Below are 22,981 nucleotides of genomic sequence, written 5' to 3' on the forward strand. Positions count from 1 at the left end.
TCTATAACTTCTTGGTCAGAAACACAAGTGAACAGGAGACGAGAGAACATGTGTCCTGAACATTTCTGGAAAAGATCTAGTTTAGCATATGGCAAGCTGGAATTTTCTCAGTGTGTGGGTGATCACTGGGCCTGCCAATTCATTGTGCTTTCATCACAAGAGACACATTTTGCAGCAGAGGGGGTTGTGTTCCAGAACTCTTAGAAGTGGATATCCTGAGGGATTGGAGTGGCAGGCTCGGAGAAGAAAGTCACAGGATGTGCTAGAAGCATTGTATTTGCATTCCTTAGTTGGGGCAGAACTATCTTCCAAGATCTCTCTCTGGAGTTTTGGTCAGGGTGTACTAAGTCCAGGCAGTAGTTTTGTACACAATTATCTCCTTCTTTGGGAGAAATATAATCCAAAACTTCTCAAATATTGCAGATTACAGAAGTCAGACAAATCTGTGAGCACTGGAGAGCTGAGAAAATCAGAGAGTACTAGAGGGAAGAATGATGGGTATAAACAAGTAGGTAAAGTTAGAACATCTGCATCCTTAGTATACTGCAGGATTTGGTGACATTCAACCCTGAATATTCATTGGAAGGACTGATGTTGAAGCTGAAGCTCCAATACTTTGGCCACCTGATGCAAAGAGCTGGCTCACTGGAAAAGACCCTAATGCTCAGAAAGATTGAAGGCAAAAGGAGAAGAGGGCAACAGAGGATGAGATGATTAGATAGCATTGCCAACTAATGGACATGAATTTGAGCAAACTCCGGGAGACAGTGAAGGACAGGGAAGCCTGGCGTGCTACAGTCCATGGATTGCAGAGTCAGACATAACTTAGCGACTGAACAACAACACGTACACCAGAGCATTCCCCTTTTCTAATAGCCCATTTGGTGTGGAGCAGTCAGAGGTCACCTCTTCAAGTTTCCTTCACATTTCAGGTCAGACACAATTACATCCTTAAGTATTTCAGAATGAAATAAATAACAGTAATTCTCAGTGAAGTCCTGTAGGATAATTGAGAGCCACACAGAAAATTTAACGCCAATCCTTTTAGGCACAGTATTTCTGAACTTAAGAGGAATGAGTTAAGATTAAGTAAAGTTGACCTGTAGTTTGTAGTTGAAGCTCACATTCAGCCCCCAACTATTATTTGAATAGTTCCTTAGCTAAGAGTTCACATCCAAGAACTGAATATGTTACACACTGAGTATGAAAGACCAAGGTTTTGATTAATCTTTTCTGTTTAAACTTTTCATCACCATGAAGTACTTTCCAAACACAAGCATTCTTGGGAAAAGAATGTACAGTTAGTCAAGGAGCCAGAAAGGAGCAACCCCCAAACACTGAAAACACACCTTCCCAAATTCCAACTCCCTTTTTGAAATCCAGGATTTGTAATGCTAATCTGAGTACTTCCTCCATCCTGGAAAAAAAAATTAATAGTTATTCATTATCGGTGTGAAGAAACAGCACGTTTTCCCAGGACTTTCTTAACTCTTTCCTGGAGTATGAATTTGTGCCAAAAAAAAAAAAAAAAACACCCCACTTTGCCTGGTATTTATTATGGCTGCCCATTTAGGGCAATATTCCCAAGGCTTTTCATTCCAGAAATTTTTCATTCCAATCTTACTTATTACTTTTCAATACTTTATTTTGTCCATGATGCTGAAATAAACTAATAAATAATTAGTTCAATTAAAAACTCAATCCAACTAACTTGGAATTTGAGGACCAAAATCAGCCAATCAGTTGTTAGAAATGTTCACTTTTAACCCACTTGTTTTTGCAACCTTGATTCAGGTGTTTTCTCTGGAACTTACATATCTCACTAATCCTTCAATTAGCTAAAAAGAATCTGTAGATTTTTATTTTGTATTTTCTCACTTACAGAATGCCTGTCAGAATCGATCAATTACCTAGTATTACAACTGCCTGAATTACAATGGACAGTCTCAGTGTATTGATAGATCAGAAATAATTTTTTTTTAATTTGTCACTACCTTGGAAATTATTCACTGTATTTTGCCACTTGGGTAGACTCTGAGGCTATAGTTATTGACTGAAAATCTGCCAATTAAAGTTCCATTCTAGCTTAGCTGTTTGATATTTCCTAATGATTTTTTTGGTGTGTTTCTTAAAACTTCCCATCTGCTCTAGTTCCTGAAAGCTTTCAGATTAACTGTGAAGATAGGCATGAGTTTTTATTTTCATACATATACTGTACCACTTACAATCAACTTTTTTACCTCAAAATTACAAGCTAAATCTGCATTAACTTTCAAAAGAAGTGAATTTGTATCCAAACTTCATTTAATAACTGATAATAACTTCTCTGAAAAATACATGCATTTAAATCCCTCAGTTCGATAATTAGATATAACTCTTTAGATTAGCTTTATTTTTTTTTTCTCATTGTTCTATGCAGCTGTTGGGGAAAGAAAATAATTATTCCCCAAATTATTCTAGTAAATCAGTCCAAACTGGGCTTAAGCTTTTATTCTTTTCACTTAATAAAATGTGTTGTCATTTCTTTTTAGTGTATTAATTTTTTAAATATACAAAGTTATAGAAAAATAGCTGTAAATTTATGACCTCCACAAAGTTACTATAGTAGTTTTTCTCCCAAAGGATACCTATAGTTACCACATATTTCACTTCTCATAAAATTTTATGTGGCTAAAAATCAAAACACTGCTTTTTTTTTAAGAAAATCATTTTCCTGCTATATATTTTATTCTTCAAATATATATATTTTTTATTACATGGGATTTATCTATCCTTTGGAAACTTAAAAAATAAATGCTAAATCTTCCCTTGAGATGAACCACAGCTATTAAATTGATGGTTCTCCTGAAATGGTAGAAACCAAGTCAGGACAGAAAAAAATAACCTTGGCTACAATGAGCAAGTATCCTCATGTTTACAAATAAGTCACCTATCCTATACATTAAAATGACTATAATTTAGTAATTAGTAATTAGCCATTACTAAGAGACCCATTACTGAGACCCATTAATAAGAGCCATTACTAAGAGATCAGTTTTTTCCAAACTGATTTGGAATGCTATCTTTAACAGATATTAAATTTTTATATGTACTATAATCTATTTCCTAAAATACATCAGCTCCATTGATCTGTCCATTCATGTACCAATGCCACACTATTTCACTTACTGTGGTTTTAATATGGGTTTTTTTTTTTCTGGCAACTTTTTTCCTGGAAACTTTTCTTCTCTTTTTTACTTTTCAACATTTGACTATTCTTGCTTGTGTATTTTTTTATATGAACTTTAGAATAACTTCACTAGTTCTCATGCTTAAAAAAAACCCAATGATATTTTTATTAGGACCACAGTAAATCTGTGGATTAATATATGGAGATGATAGCTTTGCAATGTTAGTTCTCCAGTCCTAGAATGATAAGCCTTTCTGTTGGTCTCAATATTTTTCATATCTCTAGGTAGCACTAACGGAGAAGGCGACGGCACCCCCCTCCAGTGCTCTTGCCTGGAAAATCCCATGGACGGAGGAGCCTGGTGGGCTGCAGTCCATGGGGTCGCTAAGAGTCCGACACGACTGAGCGACTTCACTTTCACTTTTCACTTTCATGCATTGGAGAAGGAAATGGCAACCCACTCCAGTGTTCTTGCCTGGAGAATCCCAGGGACAGGGGAGCCTGGTGGGCTGCCGTCTATGGGGCCGCACAGTCGGACACGACTGAAGCGATTTAGCAGCAGCAGCAGCAGCAGCAGCAGCAGGTAGCACTAAAACCTTTTCTTTATGTAGCTCTTTCACATTCTAAAGTTTATTCTTAAATAGTTAATATTTAATACAGTTCATACTATTTTGTCCTTTGGAAATATGAAAACTTGATAGTTGAATATTGACAATATGTAGCTTTATACTTTGCCACCTCATCTTTTTTTTCCCTCTCAATTTTTATTTATTTATTTGGCTGTACTGGTCTTTGTTGCTGTGTGTGGGCTTTTTCTAGTTGCTATGTTTGGGCCTTCTCTCTAGCTGTGGTGAATGTTCTCTTGTTGTGGAGCATGGGCTTTAGCGCGCACAGGCTTGGTAGTTGTCTTGAGCTGGCTTCTCCAGTTGCAGCCTGAGGGCTCTTTAGTCGCATTGCACAGGTCTTAGTTACCCCGAGGTCTGTGGGATCTTGAACTCATGTCCCCTGCATTGGAAGGTGGATTCTTAACCACTGGACCTCCAGGGAAGTCCCACTGCCTCATCTTATTGAATTCCCTCTTGGTAGTAGCTTTTCAGTTTTCCTATAATCTAAATACAAAACAGCAACCCCATGAGACAACAGTAGAGTTTACTTTTCTACTATTTTGCATTGTTCTCAAAATGTCTTAGTTTGAGAAAATATAAATTGTGATTTAATGGAACTGTCATAGTTTTCTTCTGAGTGTGTTTGATACACTAAGTGTGTTCGAGTGAGTTTGTAAGCAGAAGAAATGACCACCCTTAGGCATTATACCCTATGCCTTGTGGAAAGGGCTTCGTATTCATTGTCTCATGACCATAAACAACTTTATGAGATAGATTATCCCCATTCTATAGATAAAGAATCAGAGAGGTTAGATGCTTGTCCAAGACTTATCTGACTGGTCTAGTAAGTGGCAGTCAGAATTTGAATCCAGGGCTCTCTGGCTCCCAAAGTAAAGCAGGTGACTTGAGAAAACAACTTGTGCCTAGGTGGCAGATATTGAGGGGTTCTAGTACCACGTAGCTAGAGTAACCCAGGCAAGAAGTTAACTGTGACTGAAGAAGTTAAACTTAGCTCAGATGACCCTCTTAATTTCACAAAACATTCCTACGCCCACCCGCAGTACTCTGGTGCATGTGTGGTGCATGCTCAGTCATATCCGACTCTGCAACCCTGTGGACTGTAGTCTGCCAGGTTCCTCCATCCACGGAATTTTCCAGGCATGGATACTGGAGTAGGTTGCCATTTCCTCCTCCAGAGGATCTCTCCAACCCAGGGGTCGACCAGCATCTCCTTTTGGCAGCAGATTATCACTGAGCACCTGGGAAGCCCCCAGTACTCTGGAACCAGCCACGTGTGTGTGGGTTAAGTTCTTTCAGTCGTGTCTGACTCTGCAACCCCATGGACTGTAGCCACAGGTTCCTCTGTCCACGGGATGCTCCAGGCCAGAATGCTGGAGTGGGTTGCCATGTCCTCCCCCAGGGGATCTTCCCGACCCAGGGATGGAACCCGAGTCTCTTATGTCTCCTGTATTGGCAGGTGGGTTCTTTACCACTAGCGCTGTCTGGGAACCAGCCACGATACTACTTCTTTCTCCTTAGTACACAGGCACACAGAGGGATTATTACTAATGAACAGTGTGCTAACTGCAGGCCTCGAACTCATGTGTGCAAGAAATGCGATTATCTTCATATTTCTGTATCTCTTTATTTCTGTTATGAGCTCCCATTCCATTTTATCTTTTTTTTTTTTTTAAGTAAAACAGCAGTTCTTTCCTCCTTTATCTCCGAAGCAGGACCAGGCTGAGCCCCTGAGAAATCACGTCTGTGGATTCACTGAAGGATGGGTAGGTCAAGGCGGGGTGTCTGGCTGGAGCAGACACAAGCACGTGAGTGGCCGAGGCCCAGCACCCAGCTTCCTGTCTCGGGCCCCCTTCTGCCAGCGGCTGCTCCCGCTGTCCCAGGCCCAGCTGCCTCGCCCGCTGTCATCTTACACTGGCCGGCTGCTGCCACCACCACAGCCTCTGCCCCATCCTACTTTATCTTAGTTAATTCTGGGTAAACTCAGAGGTTTTTCTTTGCAAATCTAAAGACCCCTCGGTCAATCAGAGTCCCCTTCAGGACTCCATTTCTGGAGCTGGGGCTGGGTTCTGGGGCCATCGGGGATGAGGGAGAGGTCACGGAGGCATCATCCTTCCACGCTGGCATTCTCTGAGATGCACACTGTGGTCTCTGGCCTCAGTTGTCCTCCTGCTCAAACTGCCGATCCAAATGGGTCACAGTTCTGTTCTCACATCTGGCCCTGAATCAGCTATTCCCATGGCCTTTCGGGGACACAGGGGGAAAAAAGTCTGGATATCTCTTTAGGGTGGCAGGATACTGAAGCTATGCCACACTGTCTCCAACTAGACTCATCAAATACCAAGTTTTCTTCTCCTTCTCTTGAGTTATGGGAGAACCGCAAGTTTTGCCATGCCCTTTGCTATTTGCCCCTGAAATTCATAAATTGAAGGCGTACCCCCAGTGTGACTGTGTTTGGAGATACAACTTTATAAAGGTAATTAAGGTTAAATGAAGTCATAAGGGTAGGGTACTAATCCAATAGAACTGGAGGCCCTCTGATAAGACCTCTCTCCACGTCCACACGCAGAGAAAAGACTATGTGAGAACACAGCGAGAAGGTGGACGTCTGCAGGTCAGGAAGTGAGGCCTCACCAGACCCTGGCAGTTCTGGCACCCTGATCTTGAACTTCCAGCATCCAGAACTGTGAGAAAATAAACTTCTACTATTTAAGCCACACAGCCCAAGCAGGCTGAGACACTCTTGGACTCTACCTAGTGATGGCTCCATTCTCAAATTCTTCACACCCATATATCTGGGGTTTATATTTCTCTCCACTTTTCCACCCCCAACCCCACACCCCAAGTAAACTCAGAACAGAGCCTCTTCTTTCACACTGTCTTTTCCTGTGACATTGACTTCTCTTGCTGTCTTGCTCTTCTCTTAAGAGAAGCAGCTTATCTAAACAGGAAAGGAGGAATGACAAAAATTGAATCAACTTGATTATTTATTCTATCTCAAGCTACACCTATGTACTTGCTTCTGGAATCCAGGAGGCAGGCTATTGACTTCCCTCCTCCAGCTGTGGCCACTTTCCCTAGAGGCGATCATTTCTCTTGGCTGGCTGCTCAAATGAGGACCAGGTCACAGGGTGACAGAAGAAATTAGGTTAAAAAATCCAATTATTATCACACTGCAGTAAATTCTTATAATGGGGTTGGCAAATGAAAAGCTGTAACAATATTAAAATTGAATGACAGTCTTTGAAGTAGTAAGGGACAGAGTCACCCAGGGAATTCTGGGAAAGAATACCCCCGAATGATTTAATGCAGAAACCTGTCTCCACAGCCACTCAGGCCCTGGGAGAAGTGGAAGATTGTGTACCTGCGGAGCACACACCCGCAGCGGCAGTAATATTGAGAGCACTCACTTGTGACCCAGTGCTTGGCACCTGGTCAGAGAGAGGTGTCTACTGAAACCCAGTGCTGTGAGGGAGGTATTCCTTATTCTTCGAATTTCTGTCTCTGCTGAGCTTTTCCTTGGCTTCTGTTGTCTTTATTTCTTTCTGTTTCATATGTTCCAAGAGAGTGTCTCAATGAGCTAGTTCATCACCGTCAACAGAACACACTATTCAGCAGGATGCTCCTGTCACGCTTCCTCTGAGGCCCTAGCCTCCCTAACGTCTGGGTTATCAAGGTTCAAACCAGCTGCATTAGAGACTCAATAGCCAACAGGTGAATTCTGTTCACTACACATTGTTTTATAAATTTGAGTGAACAGTGACTTAGAAGATTTTACTCGAATCAGAGTTCTTCCTTTTCCTGAAAAATCTGAATTGGAGACCCTGAGCCAGGGTCAGCTGGACTGAGCTGGATGGTGACTTCTCCCGGTAGTCAGAGCTGGCTCTCTGCATCCCGGGAATCCCTCCATGTATGCAGTGTGTGCTAAACAGCTGGACCTGTGCCCTTCAGCTATTTCCCTGGCACCCAAGGCATCTGAGTGTGTGACCTCTGTGATTTCTGTCCAGACAGCTGTCCACTTCCGGGCTAACGGGGTGTGACCAGCATTGACAGAGTCATTCAACAGAAGGAAGGAAAAAAAGTTCTGTGAAAGAAGCTGCCTCTGTTTCTCGCAGAAGAGGCCCCTTCAGTGGCTCAGGTATCTAGAGTTTCCAGAGCTGTCTGGCAACTTCCTGAAATCAAGAGAACAATTTGGTGATTGATTCTGGTCCAGAGAGACTCTGATGAGCTGGCCACCCTTTATCTCTCACATTCAAACTACAGATACATTCCCTATTCTCACATTTCCCAGGACTTTCCTTTAATAAAGTGTATCGAATAACAGGACTGATGTATTCTTACATGCTAAAATCTTAGGCAGTAAAATACGTTTCTTGCCTGTTGTCTCTCAAGCCCTCCCTTTCAATATGTTTCCTTTCTCCTGGCCAATTTTCTTCAGCTATTATCCTGCCCTTTAGATTAGTATCAGAGTCCCTCTTGGTTCACGTTCTGTTGCTGTTGTTGTAAAAGTTCAAATATGCTGAATCTAAATTAACTAAAATTTTTGGTTAGCCAGGTTAAACCCTCATATCTGGAAAACATCTTCCACCATCCTATCCACAGCAAAATGCAGCCATAATTGACATTTGGATTTGAATCTAATCTAATAGGCCCTGAGGTTGTAACATACAGAATTACTCAGGGTGCAGCACTATAAGATCCTGAATCATCAAATACGACTTAATTGGATCTTGTGATATATTCAACATTTTCATAAAAAAGTAAAATATATTTGAGAAATATTTTCCAAAACAGAAAAAGTAAATTAATTCATATCATAACCTTTGATTAGTTAGAAAATTACATTGATCAGATAATCAATCTTCCCTGGTATATCTGTTCAAAGTTTTATTACTAAAACTGAAGAATCTTAGATCAGAGGCTGTTAATTCAGTGAGAATGAGAACTCTATAAAGCTTGGAAAACAGTTGCATCCACTGAAGGCTTGGCATTTCTGTATAGCTGGGATCTGGTGAAATGAACCTCAAGGGCATTTTTAGTGGGCTTATTCATATTTCATCCATGGAGTGCCCAGTTCAGGATGAGTAGCAGGCTCCTAGTTCCAAGTGCTAATAGTAGATAGGTTAATGACTGGGGTCTTTTCAGAGGACCAACTCCTTTTCCATCTTGCAACTTTGGGAAGTTATCTGAGTCACTGATTGACTGGTCCCTTTAAGTAAGACACATCACTTCCTTTACACAGTTCCCACTTACCCCTCAACACAAATGCCCTAGCAGTGCGAAGTCTAAATCACCTCAACCTCCATCATTTCAATCACATTTTCCATTAGGATTTGCATATCACAAGGGTAAGAGGAATTGGAAGGTGGAGTTTGGTCCTGGCATCGTTTCAGAAGGTCAACTGTCAAACTGTGATTGAGTCTCTGAATTCTAATTCCTCTCCTTTCTTAGAAGCTGTCTATTCCTAGTAATTTTCTTAGTCAGTAGGATATTGATGCTGCTGCTAAGTCGCTTCAGTCGCATCTGACTCTGTGCAACCCCATAGACAGCAGCCCACCAGGCTCTCCCATCCCTGGTATTCTCCAGGCAAGAACACTGGAGTGGGTTGCCATATCCTTCTCCAATGCATGAAAGTGAAAAGTGAAAGTGAAGTCGCTCAGTCATTTCCAACTCTTAGTGATCCCATGGACTACAGTCTACCAGGCTCCTCCATCCATGGGATTTTCCAGGCAAGAGTACTGGAGTGGTAGGTGGCATATCTCATGACAAGTTAAAGTCTATGAATTTGAATCCCAAACCCACAGACAGAATGGATGTGCCATCCAAGGAATCAACATTTTAAGTCATCTTTCCTTCCTCCAAACATTGGAGAAATGAGGTGTTCATTTCAATCAGAAGATAAGAACTTGGAAGTGGAAAAGGTTTCTTTTGTTGTCAGTTTTTACTGTAAGAAATTCAGTTCAAACATTGATTCTTCCAATAAACTGTTGGCAAGTGACCTTGGTGGAAGGAATTTAGTCTGCTTTCCCATCTTCTAGGGATAGTCACTACACTTCATACAGTTTTAAAAGATTTATTTATCTATTTTTAATTCGTTAATTTGGCTGCCCTGGGTCTTCTTTGCTGTGTGCCAGCTCTCTCTAGTTTCAGAGAGCGGGGGCTACTCCCGGCTGTGGTCAGGGGCTTCTCACTTCGGTGGCTTCCCTTGTTGTGGAGCACGGGTTCTAGAGCAGTGGCTCAGCCATAGTTGTGGTGCACAGGCTTAGGTGACCCATAACATGTAGAATCTTTCCGGACCAGGGATTGAAACCACATTGGCAGGCAGATTTTTTTTTTTTTAACCACAGGACCACCATGGAAGTCCCTTCATACAGTTTTATAAGGATTAAACAAGACGTGTGTGTGTCCAATGTATCAGGGGTGTCAATGACAGCTAACCCACTAATGAGCAGCATAAAGCCTCGGGCTAAGCACAGACAAGAAGGCTCTGCTGTCTCCTACCAATACCTCCCACCTATCGATTACTGTCTGTGTGATCAAACTTGATGGTTTACATATCAGCAGCGATACTTTTCTACAAAGTGCTACCAAGGAGAAAAGTCCATTTTATTGTGATAGAGATAAGGCAGCTAAATCGGAGAAACTTAAGGGAAACGTGCCAGGGAACCAGATGTGCATCTTCTATAATGTGGGCCAAGAATACCTCCTAGGATCCCAGGCCACTAGAGCGACTTCACAAACCTGCTCCGGTCATTCCTGGACACAGGCGAGAGCAATGGTGGAGCCTGTCCCCGCTTGCCAGGCCAAAAGGAACACCATCAGAACAGGGCTTGAAAATTTCCCCTTTATCAGGCCCCTGCTCCTGCATGCACTAGTGAAGAGATTTCTCTTGAGATGCTGGTTTGTAGTTTTTTTAAAAAATCAAACCTATACTTGGAAGGCTTGCTGCAATACTACACGATGATGTAATTATTTATATAGGCCCAGCTGAGCCTATAGAATCCAAAAGCTTTCAAATTTATAACTCTGGTTAAAGATTTAAGACAGCCCTCCTCACGTAATTTACACACACAAACATGTACATACATCCCCCTCAAATATTTCTGTAAGTTCCAAACTACTTTTTGATGTAACTGTATATTCTGTATTCTGACATTCTTGAGCCCTAGAGCAGTGCATGATTAAAATTACCAGTTTTTCAGTTCATACAGAGAATAAAGTTATAAACTCGGAGGGTGATCTCATGTGCTCAGAATTATGTCTTCTAAGGTCAAGCTGACTCAAAATATGGAGAATATAACAGTTAAAAATGGTCTTTATCTAATCTTAATGCAACGAAGGATACTTTCATGTATATTGTAAATAGTGCTAGCTAAGTGAGTGCATTTTTTATGCTATTTTCACTTTTTGATTTGGGAATATAATTATTCCCAACTTGGGAATATAACTGTAACTATTTGTAAAAATAAACATGAAGTAAATGATGGTAGTAGATTATGATCAGTCTTTTGATTTAGAGTAAAGGAAGCCCAGAGAAATATATTGGCCATGTTAGGCACTTAATTTGTGAAATTTTTATATAGGATGAATTTAACAACTTCTGAAAAGTGAAAAATAACTTCTGCTTCCTTAGTTTTTACACTTTCAGGGTCCCGGTCAGTGGCCACAACATTGGGGTAGCTTGGAGGGGTGCTTTATTTACCCGCGCTATAACCAGCATCAGTCTCCCATCAGAATGCACCAGAAGTGGAGTGTGCTACTCAAACTCTGCTCCAAAACAAGTCCCCAGGCTGCTCCTTCCAACAGATGCTGTTCCAAAGCTTCTCCTATCTTGACAGTGTAAAGACACCACTGGTCCTAAAATATCTGCTTATATCCTCCTGATAACCATAAGTCTGCCTTTTATTAATAAGATTCTGTGTCATAGTTTGGACATAAGAGCTTGGAGGTGGGGAGCCTACACGTACAAAGAAAACATAAAACAAGCCATTCTGCACAAGGGACTCATTCGTACAACAGTGCTGGCCCAGTGGTCTGCTCTGTGGTCTCAGTTGAGCCACGTCATTTATCCTGGGCCCCAGTTACTCAACCTGTAGAATGAGAGACTTGGAAGGGCTGACCTCAGAAGTCTTTTGCAATGCTCATTAAGCCAAAGCTTTTTTTTTTTTTTCAACCAAGGATTTCTCTGAATCTTGGTTGCTACTGATCCTATCTGCCTGCTGCTGCTGCTGCTGCTGCTAAGTCACTTTAGTTGTGTCCGACTCTGGACGACCCCATAGACGGCAGCCCACCAGGCTCCCCCGTCCCTGGGATTCTTCAGGCAAGAACACTGGAGTGGGTTGCCATTTCCTTCTTCAATGCATGAAAGTGAAAAGTGAAAGGGAAGTTGCTCAGTCGTGTCCGACTCTTCGCAACCCCATGGACTGCAGCCTACCAGGTTCCTCCGTTCATGGGATTTTCCAGGCAAGAGTACTGGAGTGGGGTGCCATTGCCTTCTCCGCTATCTGCCTGGGTCCCTTTTTATTATTTTTAACCATTTTCCAGAGGATGTGAGAAACACAGAGTCAGTTCAGTTGCTCAGTTGTGTCTGATGCTTTGCCACCTCATGGACTGCAGCACACCAGGCCTCCCTGTCCATCACCAACTCCCGGAGTTTATTCAAACTCATGTCCATTGAGCTGGTGATGCCAAGCAACAATGTCATCCTCTGCCATTCCCTTCTCCTCCTGCCTTCAGTCTTTCCCAGCATCAGGGGCGTTTCAAATGTAGGACAAGCACAGACAATGGAGCCTAGGTGCCGTGCATCTCTGGCGAGTCCCCTGGCTTTGCACCCCTTCCTCTGGCCACCACCTAATCAGAAAGCTGTCTAGATGGAGGCAGCCTGTAGAGCCGCACCTGCCGTAGAAGCTGGGTGATTCTAAGGAGCAAACCACCTGGGCTTATCTCAAGTCTCACTTTTTTCCTTCCCCGACTCATGCTCACAGGAAAAACAAAGGGAAATGTTTCTGAAGGAAAGTTCTTGGCTCTCTTTCTCTCTTCTCTTTTTTTCCCTCACAAAAAGGACTTTTCTGGACAAAGAGGGAAGGAAGAGCAAAACAAGCAAATGAAGTACTCGGAATAGTCTATGCCGGGACTCCCACTCAGGCTCGGAAAAGCCAGCTCTCCGTCAGCTGTAGTCCAGGTGCGGCAGCCACTTGGGGCGCTGGGGCCTCCCTGAGTCACGGCCCAGGGCCTGCGGGGGACAGGCCCCTAGTGACATTGCCCACAGGAAAGCAAGCCCCAGGTCAGCAAACTGCCAGCCCCCATAAGCAGATCTAATTATGATCGCTTACTTCAAAGAAGGATTTAACCCCAAGCAGATTTAGTAGGGCTGCTTCCAAAGGGCAGCAGGATTCCCGGGCCTGACCTTTGAGAAAATCCTAAAGGCTTCACTGCTCCAGGAATTCAGCAAAGCCAGTCACTGTGGCTGCTTCAGAACACAGAGAAATGCAGAGAATGCCACCTTAAGTTATCACAGTCCTCCTAGTGAGGGTGTCTAATTTAGCATAATGAGTGTCTGCTGAGCGTGGACCCACAGCATGTGCGCTGGCAATCAGTCGGGGGGTGGCCTGGACAGGAACACTAACAGGAAAATATATAAAGCACTGAAGTCTAACCTGTTGAGTCAAAAATACTATTTCAAAGCCGTGGAGTAGTTGGATAAGCATGTGCTTTTGGCGACATATCCCAGTAGTGGTCATCAGTGTATTACTATGAAAAACAGCTTGAGGCATATAATTTTTAAATGCAATTTTGATTTTTAAAACCTTCTACACAGTACTTTTGGAGGAGGAAATGGCAACCCACTCCAGTATTCTTGCCTGAAGAATCCCATGGACAGAGGAGCTTGGGGGACTACAGTCCATAGCGTCACAAAGAGTCAGACCCAACTGAAGCGACAGCAAGCACACACACGACACTTTGCTCATGAGAGATCATTGTGTACTTGCTCTAGTAAAATTAAACAACTCCAATGGAGGGATGGGAAATTGGAATTGTTAGTCTCGAATTGGTCAACATGAAGTTAGAAAATAAATACACTTGGGACAAGCTCATTGTATAATGACTATAAAAGTATTTTGTGAACTATAAAGCTCTCCATCAACTGTGATTATTTCCATGATTCTCATAATACACAAAAATTAGGAAAAGAAAGAAAAAGAAACAACTAGGTAAGTACAGTCTCTCTAACCACATGCTTCATTTATATCAGCCACTGTAGGTGAATTCACCTCAGGCATTTAGCTTAGATGGGAAATTGCAGAAAAAAGCAGACATACCTGATTCTAGACCAAATGGTTTACAAACAGATCAAAAAATAATTCACACAACTGTTCTCTAAAATTATTTGATTTCAGATCTTTAAAAGAAATATCGAATAAGTTGCTATTATTAGCTAACCACAGTCCAATACAAGACACCTAGATATACGTGATTTTACAACAACATTAAAATCTTGTTTTCACTACTTATACTTGAGGTTGGAAAGTTCATAGAAGTTGAGGAGGTGGAGTTTATTCTGGTTGGTTTCCCCAAAATATCAAATTAGACCATCTATTTATCCAAACAAGAAGTTGCTAAACTTGAGCCTCTAGGAACAGAAGACAGGCTTAAAGAAACGGGGTGTGTGTGTGTATGTGCAGGCGCACGCATGCATGCACCAGGTTCCTCTGTCCATGGGATTTTCCAGGAGAGAATGGAGTGGGCTGCAGTTTATTCCTCCACTGGGGATGGAATCTGCATCCCCTGTGTCTCCTGCATTGGAAAGCTGACTTTTTACCAGCTACACCGTAAGAAGAGGGTATGACACGTACTACTTCAGCCATTGCTCCCTCATCCATTTCTCCTCCCTCAAGGGACGTGCCAAGTCCAATAATGAGTAAACATAACCAATGACTTCCAAAAATTTTAACACAAACCTATTGTTTCAGGCTTTTAATTACTCTGTTATCAGAATAACTTTTTCTACAAATAAACTAATATGGGAAGATCAGATCTCCTTTTTGTAACTAAACAGACACAGCAAAGCTGGGACCGGTGAAGCTCTTTCCACATGGCTCTTATTTGCAAGCCCTAAACACAGACGCAGACACAGTTGGTAACTCAAAGCATCACGATTCAATGTTATTGGTTCAAAGATCGTGGAATTCACAGATGTTACCATTCAGCTGAAGGAAGGAAAAGGAAAAGAATAAGCTAAAAAGAAGATGCTGAAAAAGCTGGATAGTATAAAAGCCTTTCTATTTGAAGTTTCTGCTTCAAATGTGGCAATCCCTGCTCTAAGAAAACTACCTACATATTTGACGTCTGTGGGGTTGCAAAGAGTCGGACACGACTAAGCAACTAACACACATACACTGAATTTTTAAATTTGTTTTGTTTTACACCGAGTTTTAAGAGATACGCAACCCTGAGAAAGTTAAACAGGTAATTCTATTTAAGTAATTTATAACAACCAAATAGTAAGATTTTCCATAACCGTGTTAAGAATGGATAGGATTCATTTTATTAATAAATGGTTAAATTTTTAAATTTGTTTAAACAAGTAATTTGTTTCTCCAAAGAAGTGGATTTTAACCCCAAAGAGGAAAAATAGATTATTTCTAACAAACGGCAATTAGTAGAGAGGCTTTTCAAACGGAGGTGCTTCGTTGATCAAGTTAAAATGGAAGCTCCCTGAACATGGCTTTCTGGCTTTTCACATCAGTGTGTTGTCATACTTGTATGAACCCCCAACATGGTCACATTAATAGTTCCAGGCAAAGTCTGTCTCACTCTCTGCAAACCATTCAGAAGTTAGGAATTAGGCCCCACGCAAACGTCTCCGGAGTCACTGGATGGAAATCTGACCCCTGGCGGGAAGGGGGCAGGATGAGAGCACGGCCCCCCGACGAGCATGCGCAGTTACCTCTCCCGCTCCTGCTCCAGCAGGTTGGTGAAATCGTCGCTCTTGTTCATGTAGTCCGTGTGCTTGTGCTTCTCGTTCTCCAGCTCGTACACCGTGCGCCTGTGACACTTCTCAGCCAGAAGCAGCTGCTCGAGCATGCGCCGGTAGGTTTCCTTCTGCTTTTCCTCGAGTCTGTCCAGCTGAGTAAGCCAACATGGGAAAGAGCTTAATATTTTATTTCATTTACACACGACTCTAAATAAATAATCATTTGTCTCTTGATTTATCAGGGCCTCCCTGGTGGCTCAGATGGTGTAGAATCCGCCTGCAGCGTGGGAGACCTGGGTCGATCCCTGGGTTGGGAAGATCCCCTGGAGGAGGGCATGACAACCCACTCCAGTATTCTTGCCTGGAGAATCCCATGGACAGAAGAGTCTGGTGGGCTGCAGTCCATGGGTTCGCAAAGAGTGGGACATGACTGAGCAACGAAGCACAGTGATTTATTACCTGAAGGGGAGGGCATGGGGTCTGCTCCTCTCTGCTTTCCCCCCTATTCCATCATGTTCTCTGGGTCAGCTGACTATGAACTAGCGGTGGTAAAGCTATAGTAACTTCTGGCCTTTGATCTTTTTTCTATGAACCTGTGTGTGGTTCCTAAACAGACTCACTGTTTTGATGAGACAGTGCAAAGCCCTGTACTCAGAAATAAAGAGAAGAGCATCCCACCTAATCTCACAAAAATAAAGAGCTCGGCAGGCACATGTACCAAATTCCTCCCCTGGTAGAATGAAATTATCATCATTGCAACCATTTTTTTTTTTAAAGCCTGTAGTTAAGTGAATTTCTAGGAAAAGTATGTGAAGAACCCATAATCCTCTCCTTTTAAGAGATACTAAATATAGGGAGAGTCTCAGAATTTGTGGAGAGCACATATCTCAAACTAAGAGATCTTAAAAAATATTATTACAGAGCTTTTTGTGCCTATGTCTCTGGCCAGGCTATAAGATCTCTAAGGGACCATGGCTGGATCATCTTTTTAGTTCCCGGTGCTTAACACAGAGCTTGGGACAACGTAAGTGTTCAGTAAATGTTTGTTGAATAGGACCCAATCTTACAGTACTGATAGTTCCCCATCCTACTCTCCTCTCCAAACCCTGGTGCAGGAGTTCACAACCCTCAGCACTAATGACATTTCTGGCCAATTAATTCTTATTTCCTGTGCATTGGAGGATGCTCAGCGGCATCCCTGGCCTGTGACCTCTAGACGCTGGTACTAAAACCTGCAGTGGTGACAAAGCTATCCACAAACATTGTCAGATGTCACCTGAAGGGAAAGTCCCCATGCCCCCCCAACCCCCTGTTGAGAATCACTGCTCTGGGTGAATCAGACATATTTAGGATCCATTCTTTTTTTTTTAGCTGCACTGGATCTTTGTTGCTGAGGGCAGCCTTTCCCTAATTGTGGAAAGCAGGGGCTACTCTCTAGTTGTGGTGCTTGAGCTTCTCATTTTAGTGGCCTCTCTTGTTGGCGAGCATGGGCTCTAGAGCATGGGCCCAGTACTTGTGGGCACACTGGCTTAGGTGCCCTGCCACGTGTGGTATCCTCCCGGACCAGGGATCGAACCTGTGACCCCTACATTGGCAGATGGATTCTTAACCGCTGGATCACCAGGGAAGTCCTAGGACCCATTCTTAATCCCACAGCCAACTCCGTAAGACTCGGTGGAGTAGCTCCGTGGGGGTCAGCTCCAGAGCTATTCCTTGGATGTTCCATGTTTGCCCTTCAGTCATAAGGAGGATCTGAGGTTCCCTCCACAATTGTATATATCCCTTCATTGTGAATGAATCATTTATGGGGCCCAAAGTAAAAGAGATATCACCCCCACAATCCTCAGTGCCTTCTGATTAGACCTCCACCCCCCTTGCCTAAGAGCACGTGACCAACAGACTGGTGAAACCCAGGCTACCTGGTGGCCTGTCAGGCCTGAGATCATCAGGGAGGCTAACTGTACTTTTATGCATTCTGATAATGGGACAGTCTGTACAAGAGCCTTTCTCACTGAGACAGCTCCTATTACAAAATATTCTCCGCAAGCACTCTGCATCTCTCCACAAGTGTGATTTTTACCACATGCTATAGAATTTGTCAAGCATTGCTGGAACATCGTCAGAAATGTAGAAGGAGCAACTCTTTCTCCTTTTTGATCCTTCTGACTTCATGAAGCTGAAACTCCAATACTTTGGACACCTGATGAGAAGAGCCGACTTATTGGAAAAGACTCTGATGCTGGGAAAGATTGAGGGCAAGGAGGATAAAGTGGCAACAGAGGATGAGATGGTTGGATGGCATCATCGACTCGGTAGACATGAGTCTGAGCAAACTCCAGGAGTTAGTGAAATACAGGGAAGCCTGCTGTGCTGCAAGGCCGTGGGGTCACAAAGAGTGACCTGCTGAGACCAAGCGGCTGAACAAGAACTGAACAACAACTTTGTTGTAAAGTAAGGCCTTCCCTCCTTTTGAGACTATTTGAAAGAACAGCTTCTACCTGTTTCTTGATACCCTGACCCACTCCTCCCTAATGAAGGAAGGGTGACATCTTTGAAGGTTGTATTTGGGACAGGGAGCTGGGCATTAGAAGTCCAGCCTTTTCATTTCTCAGTTTTGACCCTGTCTACATAAAATGCTACTCTGTGCTCTGAGGATTCAAACTCTCCCTCACGGCTCCCTCCAAAGTTTAGGAGAGAAGCTAATAGGAACCTGGTGGTGGTGATCTGTCTATTTATGTCAATGCTAAAGCTAATCTTTCAAGTCATATGTCAGACTCCTGCAGTTATTCCTCCATCCTTTCAAAAGAGGAGAAGATGGGGGCGTTGTTAATTGGATGGTTGACTGAAATATCCAGAGAGAGACGCATTGTCGGGGCATCTAGAGAAAACACAGCGTATGCTGATATTAATTGCTCTGGGGCAGCCTAGGTGGGACTGCTCGGCCCTAGCTTAAATATGTTCTGTCCCTGTGGGCCTTTGGCTGTTCTGTTCTCAGCAGCTACCACGCTGGGGCTAGGCCCCTAAGTGGCTGGTGTCAGGGGCCATGTGCACCTCACCCGCATCAGCACTGCTTGACCTCAGTACTGACTGCATAATCAGGAAGACGGTCTTTTTGTCCCTGAATGCCTATGGAAGGATGCTGAGACGCTGATGTGTACACTGCATTTTCCACCCAGAACAGCACACCCAGATTTTAAACTGCAAAGCTAGTAAATTCCTCTTTGGCAACAAAGCATTAGCATGTGAGGATTTAGCTTTCAGTTTTAAATTCTGGATGTAAGAACTGACACGCGTAGCGATAGAGCAGCCCTGCCAGACCCTGTGACTCGTTACTTTGTTTGGAACGGCACGGAGCTCCTAGGAGAGAGCTGAGGTGGACTAACCTGCTGTATCTGTGTGGCTTGTCCTGAGACTCTGAAGACCGCCTCCCATAACTGTGAGCTCTGTAGATTCATTAATTGTGTACACTGTGTCCCATGGCTTTTGGTTTTCAGGCTCCAAACGGTGGCTCAACCACAGAGGAATGAGAGTTCTTATTACTGAATAGTGAAAGTGAAACGGGCACCGATTCCTTTGGAAATGTAGCTTCCACTTGGATGGAGGTGGAAGGAAAATTGAATGAGATCATCATAGCACCAAAAGCCAAGATTTACTGAGAAAAGAGTGTACCTGAATCAAGTTGGTGGAGAAGTTCAGAGACTTGAGATGGGGAGAAATTTCAGTATGTTTCAGATGAAAGAATCATGATTTAGGAACTGATTTTTAGTCTGTTATCAACATAGGGCTAAGGGGAAGAATATTAAGGAATTTAGGAAGCAAGAAATCTACTTGAAAGGAAATGGGAGGTCCTGAAAGACCAAAGTGTATTTACACAGAAGGAAAATGGATCTAAATGCTCTGAAAGATAAGGCTATAGAAAAGGAGATATTTTAGTCTTTGTTGAATCACAGTGGGTGACAGAGGAAGAAGAGGCTGGAGAGCCTAGAGAGCAGAGCAACATGACACCCGCCTTCACCAAGAATAGATGGAGTCAGGATCCAGGAAACATTTGAAGAGCACGCTGTAAAACTGCGGAGGTTCTTCATGAGATCACACGGGGCCCCTCTCTTGCAGACTGCAACAGCTATTCAAACTGGTTACATAACATGTAGACAGACTTAAGAATTAAAACTTGAAAAGATCAGGGTAGGATATTTGAAACAAGTTGGGGAGAGTCCCAGGGTGTCAGCTATGGCAGACGGGCTCTGAGTGAACACGCACAAGAAACTAAAAGATGTAGATTTTGAGGGAAAGATGAGAGAAGTGAAAGGGGAGTGGGGCAGGACAGCAGCAGGTGTGTCCAAGCACAGGTGTGTTGTGGAAAAACTCCTTAGGGGGCATCATCCAACTCAAGAAAGTAAACGTAGATAAGATTTGTGTTAAACAAGGGTTCCTTTTGGCAGACTCATTACTCCTTGGTTTTGCTTCTCTCATGGAGGGTGACCACACGATGCACAATGTGGAAGGTAATATACAGAAAACAAATGTCTGGGTCTGAAAGCATAGGGGGTGTGTGTGTGTGTGTGTGCGCGCGCGCACTCAGTTGCTCAGTTGTGTCTGACTCTTTTGCAACACCTTTGACTGTAGCCTGCCAGTCTCCTCTGTCCATGGAATTTTCCAGACAAGAATGCTGAAGTGCGTTGCCATCTTCTATGCCAGGGGATCTTCCTGACCCAGGGAATGGACCCACGTCTCTTGAATCTCCTGCCTAGGCAGATGGATTCTTTACCACTAGCACCACCTGGGAAGCCTGAAACCATAGGGTAAGTAGAGGCAAAAAAAAGAAAAAGGAAAAAACTGTACAGTCCCTAAAATAGTGATGGAGGAAGAGGGGGACCATTTGAAAAACTAGTCAAAATGTTGAAGACAACAGTAACAGTAAAACTCAGCTGAGCCTTCCTACTGGAGAAAAGTTGTGACAAAAGGAAATTCTTTTGTTGCCTTGAGTAGGACACGTTACTTAAGAATTAGAAAGTTCAAACACGAGAGAGAAGGGAAGTTCTGAGGAATGGTCACCTGGGTAAGGTATGGTTCCCACTCGGCACCAAGACAGGCAGGTTTCAGAAAGTCACCTGGGAGAAGGGGTGCTACCGCCTGAAATAAGGGGGCAGTAAGAAAAACCACTGGTATGAGATGGGCTGCCTAGTTCTGGGCACTGTGAATGAAAAAGGCAAATGATTTTAGAGGTTTTAAACATGCAGGTGGGAAGACCTAGGCATGTAGGATGTCACCACTCAAACATCCCTAAACTTTGAAAAAAGAGAGATGTGTTTCAAGTGTCACTGAGGGCAAGGATAGTACACGCAATCAGATTCCTCCACCCCACCCAAGGTTCGCCATGCCCCACAGTTATTAAGCTCTTGGCGGTGGCAGACTCCGTCTGATGGGGACAGCTGCCCCCATGCTGACTGGCATCCTGTCGGAGCTAAAGATTTCCTCTATCCACACTCCTTTCCTCAGACATCCCTGAAATCTCTGCTTCAGTCTTGGTAAAACTAACATGAGTCTGCGTTATGCTGAGTCCTGAGGTCAAGAAATATCATTCCTCTTGAGATAAATTGACCTTGGAGCTGCGGCTTTTCTTGCATTTTTAATAATTTATGAATGTGAGATTGATACTATGGTAACTGCATGTGTCTTAATAATCTTCAGCCTCTTTGAATAAACAGAATAGAGGACTTCATCTTTGAAAGATCTTTGAAAATGCCTCAGATTAAAATCTCTCTGGCTGAGGCTAAGCAGAATAAGAATTTGGGAAGGAAAGAAACCGAAAGCTTAATTTCTTTGAAATTTTGCTTAAGAATTAAGAATTTTGATATCTTATAATGTAATGTACAAGGGAGTTCTGGGGGATTTACTATTCTCTGTTTAATTTCTCCCCAGATACCTGGCAAGGGGGGGATCTACCATATTGGGTTCACTGCTTAGCCTTTAGCGGGTTCTGTTGGATGACCTAGTTGGGCCTAATTTGGTATGAAAAGTAGAATGAGCAGTGGTTTTTGGCTTGAGGTACAGCATGACTTCTGGGCTTCCCAGGTGGCCCTCGCCGTAAAGAACCCACCTGCTAATGCAGGAGACATAAGAGACACGGGTTTGATCCCTGGATCGGGAAGGTCCCTTTGAGGAGGGCATGGCAGCCCTCTCCAATATTCTTGCCTGGAGAATCCCATGGACAGAGGAACATGATGGGTTACAGTCCATAGGTTCACAAAGAGTCTGACAGGACTGAATTATCACAGATGCACGCAAATACAGCATGACTTCTAGGAACAAGAGCTAGGCTATCTGCTCATAGTCCCAGGAGGTAATGGAACAGTGACATATGAGATTCTTGCATCATGAACTTGGAAGCAACTCCCTTGCTCCTGAGTAGCAAGAACTTGATTATAAAGCCCAAAGGGTTAAGAAACCAAAAATCTATAAATGGTAGAAGGGAATCTTTTCTCCTTGCAGCATCCTCTTTCCCTCATTTTTGCCAGTGTTGGGAAAAGTAGCTTCTGTTTTTCCCTCTTCCTCATCATTCATTCCTCCCCAGGGAAGAACAATGCTTCAGACTGTTGAGGGGGGAAGGAACCAAGAAGCATCTTTATGTGGGCGGAAGGCAGTGATTCTGGGTGTGCGTGCTGTGAAGACCTATCTCTCCCCTTAGGGGTCATTCCAAGCTCTAACTTGGGAGAAAAGAATTAAGATGCCCAAATGATGCTCTTTAACCAAGCCGAGTTCTTCAATCCAGGTGGTTATAATGCCAATATAAAATTGATCCTTTCCCCTATGTCTTTTATTCCTCACATCCCTCCAAGTTGGGAACTGATAAAGACTGTGAGCAATTATCACCCTCAGCTCCCAGCAAATACTGATATTTGTTCAGTAGCTGGTATATTCCAGAAACTATGTTAAAAGTTTTCCAGTCATTGCTTCATTTAGTCCTCGCAAGTCTATGAGATGTACACGTGACAGAGAACCCCAAAGCTAAAAGAGCTGAAGTGACCTGCCCAAGCCACAGGCAGCTAATCACTGTGGATAATCTCAGATGTGAAATTGGATCCAGCCAGGTGACTCTATCCTATCATAATATGCATGCATGCTAAGTCGCTTCAGGCGTGTCTGACTCTGTGACCTTATGAACTATATAGCCTGCCAGGCTCCTCTGTCCATGGGATTCTCCAGGCAAGAATA

The 22,981-nt window shown here is 43.2% G+C and overlaps 1 protein-coding gene across 1 annotated transcript in view; it reads right to left on the reverse strand.

The window, feature by feature from the left end:
- FILIP1 (filamin A interacting protein 1) overlaps positions 1-22,981 on the reverse strand; it is a 211,530-nt gene that overhangs the window by 42,984 nt on the left and 145,565 nt on the right. The window contains exon 4 of the mRNA XM_052645710.1: positions 15,740-15,918. Within this exon, the coding sequence (XP_052501670.1) occupies positions 15,740-15,918 (179 nt within the window). The remainder of the gene's footprint in view (positions 1-15,739; positions 15,919-22,981) is intronic.

Source organism: Budorcas taxicolor, chromosome 9, assembly GCF_023091745.1.
Source record: "Budorcas taxicolor isolate Tak-1 chromosome 9, Takin1.1, whole genome shotgun sequence".
Classification (NCBI taxonomy): domain Eukaryota; kingdom Metazoa; phylum Chordata; class Mammalia; order Artiodactyla; family Bovidae; genus Budorcas; species Budorcas taxicolor.